Source organism: Mus caroli, chromosome 2 (assembly GCF_900094665.2).
Source record: "Mus caroli chromosome 2, CAROLI_EIJ_v1.1, whole genome shotgun sequence".
Taxonomy (NCBI): Eukaryota; Metazoa; Chordata; class Mammalia; order Rodentia; family Muridae; genus Mus; species Mus caroli.
Window position 1 is genome coordinate 156254343 of NC_034571.1, and position 7556 is coordinate 156261898.

A 7556-nucleotide genomic window follows, 5' to 3' on the forward strand; every position below is an offset into this window, starting at 1 on the left:
GTGAGTGGCAATCTCGTTCTGTAGGAAAGATGTTTGAGAACAATGTTCTCAAAAGGGTCTGCCCAGAGTCTGCAGAATGCTGTCTCCCCAGGGCTTCTATCCCTGAAGGAAACTGAGTCTTTTCAAGACTTAAACCAGAACCTTATCGTGAATATCCGTGACTTGACAAGCAAATTGTTGGTAGCCGATGGTTGAGGGCTGAGGGGGAATGTTAGCATCTGCATCAGGTAGCATCCTCATTGTCAGGTGTGGAGAGCTGTTTGACAAGTAGATCACTGCAATTTCTAACTAGGCTAAAAAGTCAATGGCTTTATAAACAACAAAACAGCAACAGGGTACATCCCCAACCCAGGCCTAACAACCAGCGCTGCAGGGCAGGCTCTTGATGGAGTCCTGATGCACCACTGGTCCAGAGTACACAGAAAGAGGAATATAGAGAATGAGACATGCTTTTTTCTCAACAGAAAAGTTCTCGCAAGCAATTGAAGAGTTTTCTAGTGCAAGTTCTGAAGTAAGTATAGTGGGGGGTGGGGAGTAGGGGATCAAGTTCTACCCATGACAAACACGGCCAAAGTGAAAACTCATGGTGTCCCTTTAAGGCCAATAGTCCAAAAAGCATTGTCCATGAGGAAGTTTATGAGGAAAAGAAGTTTAAACGGAATATGGTCAATGGGGAAGCTGGGGAAGACAGGAAGAAAGCATCTGCAGGGGAAATAGAGCGGTCTTACTTGCGGAAAAAGGAGAAGCAACGGTTTGCACAAGAAATGGGTAAATAAAATGGCAACTAAGGAACTGAAAACCTGGACAGAAATGATGGTAAGGATCTTAGCAGGTATGGGGGAGGTCAACCCCAGTGTTAGAAGTTGTGGGACCATTGTGGGACTGAGCCCTACTATGCACACCAGGGAGCTGTGGACTACGGCCTTTGAGGAAGTATAGAACGCACCGCAGAGCAGAAACTGGTACCTGAGGTGTGACCGCGTCTTCAATTCCTACCCTTAGTGTGCTCTCAATGTTATTTCACTTGTGCTAGCCAACAAATAAACAATTCTGGATACAAACATCCCCTACAAGCATATCTATCAGGCGATAATACAAGCTTGTTGCTCCTTAGAATTTTGTTTGTCCTAAGTTGACTCATGGAACAGAGTGTTATAGTACTATTCTCTTCCCATGTCCACACGTCCCTGTTAGGATGTATTTATCCCTTTCAAAGACTATAGGTCCAATAATTAGCTTCAGTTTCCCTCTCAATAAAATAAGAAGTATAAAAAAGAAAAGTCCCTATTTGTGACATGCTATTGGAGAATAGCGGTGATAAAAACCACAAGAACAAGGGCACACACACACCCCCACCTTACCTTCTACCTGGCAGTGGCACACCTCACAGTCTGACCCCTCTCTCCCTAGGAGTCACACAGTGTCAATGAAGCTCCTCATGTCCTGAGGATGGAGACTTCCAGGAGGTCCCAGACGCCGTTCACGGATTTCTTTCATTTGGTTCTCAAACTTGTTTGTGAGATTCCTAACCCCGGTGGTTATGAGAAGACCCTCTTTCCAATAAAAAGACAACATTTTGCATCGTTAAATTTTGACTCTTGAAATCTCTTTATGCTGCCAAATTCAGGGACTGGGTGGGATTCCTGGAGTTAACGGTTTCACAATGAAGGAAGTGATCTTCCTGTGTCACCATCGTGAAGAGTATTCAAAACACTTCCCAAGCTCTGGAGAGAGATGCATCACTCAACAGAAGGCACTGGAATTTTATGAGTCACTGTACTCACCGATAACCCTAAATCTCTCCCTTGACACTCTTCCTGATTGAGTATTCAAAGTGGCAACCTAGGAAATGTCTGAAAGCATGTGTACCAATAGACCATGGCAAATTTTGGGTCCACTGGTTCCTCCAGTCCCAGCAGTCCACATCAGCACATCCTTGTACTTGGTCCAACTCTCTTGCTCATGGTAGATAGTCTTTAAAGATTCAATGACCCTAACATAATCTTCAAGGCTTTTCCCCACTTATTCCTCTATAGGTTTCAGTGTCTCTGGTTTTATGTGGAGTTCCTTGATCCACTTAGACTTGAGCTTTGTACAAGGAGATAAGAATGGATCAATTTGCATTCTTCTACATGATAACCGCCAGTTGGGCCAGCACCATTTGTTGAAAATGCTGTCTTTTTTCCACTGGATGGTTTTAGCTCCTTTGTCAAGATCAAGTGACCATAGGTGTGTGGGTTCATTTCTAGGTCTTCAATTCTATTCCATTGATCTACCTGTCTGTTGCTGTACCAGTACCATGCAGTTTTTTTTATCACAATTGCTCTGTAGTACAGCTTGAAGTCAGGCATGGTGATTCCACCAGAGGTACTTTTATTGTTGAGAATAGTTTTTGCTATCCTAGGTTTTTTTTAATTCCAGATGAATATGCAGATTGCTCTTTCTAATTCGTTGAAGAATTGAGTTGGAATTTTGTTGGGGATTGCATTGAATCTGTGGATTGCTTTTGGCAAGATAGCCATTTTTACTATATTAATCCTGCCAATCCATGAGCATTGGAGAGCTTTCCATCTTCTGAGATCTTCTTCGATTTCTTTCTTCAGAGACTTGAAGTTCTTATCATACAGATCTTTCACTTTCTTAGAGTCATACCAAGGTATTTTATATTATTTGTGACTATTGTGAAGGGTGTTGTCTCCCATTGGAATGGTCTCACCTACCCTGCATGTGCCCTGGAAATACATTGCTTCTCTGGTTTCACAGTTTATAAATGGAGAGTCCTCTTCATTTATAAACTGCCCATCCGGAGAATACATTAATTTAAAGGGAGTGATGGTTTCATTTCAATCTCAATGTGTAGAGGCTGGGGAGCCACTTCGGATAATTTTAGAATAGATTCAACATGGTTTACATTGGGATAATGCATAATAGTTTAAGGAAGATGGCAAATATGTTCATCTTTGTAGCACTCAGGGTAGGGATATGTGCGAAGAGGGTTCTTTTAAGTACAGCCACTCTCACCCAAGACCTACCCCAACTCTTACTCTCCCATCCTTCCTCTCAAGTTCACTTTTTCTCCTCCTCATCTTCCCCTTCCTCATCTTCTTCTTCATCAGCATCATCACTGTCCTGCTCCTCCCACTCAACAACAATTGAGTCCAATCAGTGTCTCCTGTGTGCATGGTGATGGAGGACATCAGCCTACGGAAGAGCATGACCAACCTATTTCAAGAAATACTGTTGAAGAAAATGGACCCCTTCCCAGGGCGGCCATCAGCAGCCAATGGCTCCTCAGTTAGCTGTGCAACCCCCAAGCCCTATTCCTCTCTGTGCTCTACCGTTGGCTGGTTTGATCTAGTTGGCTTCTACTGGCAAGCACTGCTACCATGAAAACATGAAGCCACTGGTCCTTTCATGTCCAGAAGCTCGACACTATTATTTTATGCTATTATTTTATAGTAATATTCCAGGACCTCTTTCCAAAGCCTCACGCTCTTACCATCTTTCCACCCTCCTCAGTGATGTTTCATGAGGCTTAACAAGAGATGTGTCAGGGAGGGGCAACATTTATGCCCTGGTAAGCCACGGTGAACTTGCTCCCTATAATCAACTCCATATCAACACTTCCCATGCCTTCCAGTGCAAGCCTGTAGCCACTGTAGCCACTGTAGCCACTGCCCCAGCTTTGAATCCTTCTGCTGTGCCCATGTGCTGTGCCCTTTCCCTTCTGGGTCAGCTTGTCCTCTCTGACTTGAAATTTTGACATTCTTAAAGTGTTTCTACTTCCATATTTAGTGCTTGTTTGCATGCCCACACACTAATTCAGACCTTTCTGTTTACAAAAATGTTTGAAATCCACTCATTATATAATACTGGAATATGACAAGCTTATTATATGGAAGATAATGGTATCTCTGCAAATGAAAGTAAAAATGTATGTCATATGTGAAGATAGTAATACATCATGAGCCAATAGAGGTTTGTTTTAAATTAACCTAAATGGGTTATTTTTAATTAGTATTTTAATTATTAAATTTACATGTGTGTGTATGTGAATATTGAGTACATAATTTTACCTCCTAGTATTACTAGATGTTAACCATGAGTGGTCTTAGCATGACTATCTGAGTGCAAGGTAGATTGGTAACCAGTTCCGGCCAAGAGTCATCACCATGGCTTGAGCGGTTTCTCTATTGGTTTCTCTTCAGATGCCTCCTAAGATCGAGAGGTTCCTACTGCAGACAACAGGCCATGTCCTGTTGTGTGATACATTTTGGAACCAGGAATGAAAGGCAGAAAGAAAGTAAATATTTGTATGCCATTGCTACTGGATGCTGACTGCCAGCTGTACACTTCAAGCCTCTGTGAGGAATTCCAGTGACATTTAAGTTTCCTTAATCATGACAGTTAGACCGACGTTCATAATTCTGTTGCAGTTTCAGCCTTCCTCTCCAATATTACTCAGTAATCAGAAGTGAGTTATAAATTGCTGAGATGCCATTAAAAATCCCAGGAAACTTGACATTCTCTAGCATTCTGATGCACCTGAGGCTTAGAGAGAGCAGGGAACTTAGCCTCTTCCTTCCTTGTCCATGGAGAGTACAGATTTGGTCTGCTGTGATTTCCTGAAATCTAGAAGAGAGTCAGAACACAGGGTGCTTTGTAGTAGCAGGGAGGTGGAGACTCGGTGGAGATAAAGGTCATGCCTCCCTGCCCAGGTACACAGTCTCCTAGGTAAGCAAGACCAGGTCCAGATGGGATCCAAAGACAGTGGACATTTGGTCTAAGGCCATGTTTCCCAGAGGCCCTCATAAAACTGGTGATTCTGCCAGAAGTTCTTTTATTGTTGAGAATAGTTTTCACTACCCTGGGCTTTTTGTTATTCCAGATGAGTGTGCAAATTGCCCTTTCAAACTCTGTGAAGAATTGAGTTGGAATTTTGATGGGAATTGCATTGGATCTATAGATTCCATTCGGCAAGATGGCCATTTTTACTGTGTTAATCCTGCCAGTCCATGAGCATGGGAGATCTTTCCATCTTCTGAGATCTTCAATTTCTTTCTTCAGAGACTTGAAGCTCTTGTCATACAGATCTTTCACTTTCTTAGAGTTACACCAAGATATTTTATATTATTTGTGACTATTGTGAAGGGTGTTGTTTCCCCAATTTCTTTCTCAGCCTGTTTACCCTTTGAGTAGAGGAAGGCCACTGATTTGTTTGAGTTAATTTTATATCCAGCCACTTTGCTGAAGNTGTTTATCAGGTTTAGGAATTCTCTGGTGGAATATTTGGGGTCACTTATATATACTATCATTATCATCTGCAAATAGTGATATTTTGACTTCTTCCTTTCCAATTTGTATCCCTTTGGTGTCCTTTTGTTGTCAAATTGTTCTGGCTAGGACTTCAAGTACTATATTGAATAGGTAGGGAGAAAGTGGGCAGCCTTGTCTAGTCCCTGATTTTAGTGGGATTGCTTTGAGTTTCTCTGCATTTAGTTTGATGTTGGCTACTTGTTTGCTGTATATTGCTTTTATTATGTTTAGGTATGGGCCTTGAATTCCTGATCTTTCCAAGACTTTTATCATGAAGGGGTGTTGGATTTTGTCAAATGCTTTCTCAGTATCTAATAATATGATCATGTGGCTTTTTTCTTTGATTTTGCTTATATAGTGGATTATGTTGTTGGGTTTCCATATATTGAACCATCCCTGCATCCCTGGGATGAAGCCTACTTGATGATGATGGATGGTTGTTTTGATGTATTCTTGGATTCAGTTTGCAACAATTTTATTGAGTAATTTTGCATTGATATTCATAAGGGAAATTGGTCTGAAGTTCTCTTTCTTTGTGGGGTCTTTGTGTAGTTTAGGCATCAGAGTAATTGTGGCTTCATAGAATGAATTGGGTAGTGTTCCTTCTTTCATTCTTTGTGGAATAGTTTGAAGAGTATTGGTATTAGGTCTTCTGAGAAAGTCTAATAGAACTCTGCACTAAACCCATCTGGTCCTGGGCTTTTTTGGAGGGGGGGAGACTATTAATGACTGCTTCTATTTCTTTAGGGGTTATGGAACTGTTTAGATGGTTTATCTGATCCTTATTTAACTTTGGTACCTGGTACTGTCTAGAAAAATTTCCATTTCATCCAGATTTTCCAGTTTTGTTGAGTATAGGCTTTTGTAGTAGGATCTGATGATATATATTTTTTTAATATATAGCAGAGGATGGCCTTGTTGGACATCAAGGAGAAGGGAGGCCTTTGGTCCTGTGAAGGCTCAATGCCCCAGTGTAGGGGAATGCCAGGACAGGGAAGCAGGAGTGGGTGGGTTGGTGAGGGGAGTGATATAGGGGGTTTTTGGAGAGGAAACCGGGAAAGGGGATAACATTTGAAATGTAAATAAAGAAAATATCTAATAAAAAATGAAAGGAAAAAAAAAGCCTGAGCTAGACATCTTCTGTAACCAGGCAACTGATACTAGTGAGAAAGGGATCCCAACCCAGCCACAAAACCTTCGACCTATAATCTATTCTGCCTGCAAGATATGCTGTAGTAGTGGAGGCACAGAACTTGTGAGTGTGGCCATGACTGATCTAATTTGAGGGCCATGCCATGAAATGGAGCCAATGTCTGACACTGCCTGGATGTCCATTCCTGGAACTAGAGGTTAGATAGCTCAGAGATCTAGAATAGGGGAAAAAAAGTCAATGAAATGATGTCTAATGATATTCTGCTATATTCATAGATTGGTATCTAGCCCAATCATCATCAGAGATACTTTCTCTGGCAGCTGATTAGAGACAATGCAGAGACCCACAGCCAAACATCAGCCCCCTCTTCTCAGAGTTCAGGGAACCCCATAGAAGAGGGGGAAGAGGCACCAGGACATCAAGGACAGACACTAGGAGAACACAGCTTACAGAAATAACTAATCAGGACCCAGGGTCTTACAGAAGCTGAAGCTGCAGTCACAGAGCCTGCAGGGATCTGTGCTAAGTCATCTGCAAATATGCTATGGTTATTAGTTTGGTGGTTTTGTAGACCTCTTAAGAGTGGGAGTGAGGTATCTCGGACTCTTTTGCTTGCTGATGGAACCCTTTTCCTTTTATGAGTTGCCTCTCTCAAGCCCTGATGTGCCAGTTTGTGCCTAGTCTTATTGTCACTTGTTATGCTGTGTTCAGTGATGTACTTGCAAGGCCTGCACTCTTCTCATGTGAAACAGAGGAGTGGCTCTATAGAAGAGAGGAAGGGACTCGGGGAAGTGCAGGGAGGGAAAAGTGTGGTTGGAAGGCATTGTATGAGAGAAGAATTTGTTTAAATCTAAGTTTTACATTAAACTTGTATCTTACAAACTATGAAGAAGAAGAAGAAGAAGAAGAAGAAGAAGAAGAAGAAGAAGAAGAAGAAGAAGAAGAAGAAGAAGAAGAAGAAGAACAACAAGAAGAACAAGAAGAACAAGAAGAACAAGAAGAACAAGAAGAAGAACAAGAAGAACAAGAAGAACAAGAACAAGAAGAACAAGAACAAGAAGAACAAGAACAAGAAGAACAAGAAGAA

At 41.7% G+C, this 7556-nt stretch overlaps 2 protein-coding genes across 3 annotated transcripts in view; both read left to right on the top strand.

The window, feature by feature from the left end:
• The window catches only part of LOC110286702 (seminal vesicle secretory protein 5), a 124519-nt gene that overhangs the window by 106168 nt on the left and 10795 nt on the right, over nucleotides 1–7556 (top strand). The window lies entirely within an intron of this gene.
• Nucleotides 43–776, top strand: LOC110289418 (seminal vesicle secretory protein 6-like). The gene is made up of 3 exons (XM_021155613.1): nucleotides 43–190; nucleotides 465–511; nucleotides 600–776. Exons 1-3 carry the CDS (start codon nucleotides 43–45, stop codon nucleotides 774–776), a joined length of 372 nt encoding a protein of 123 aa, XP_021011272.1.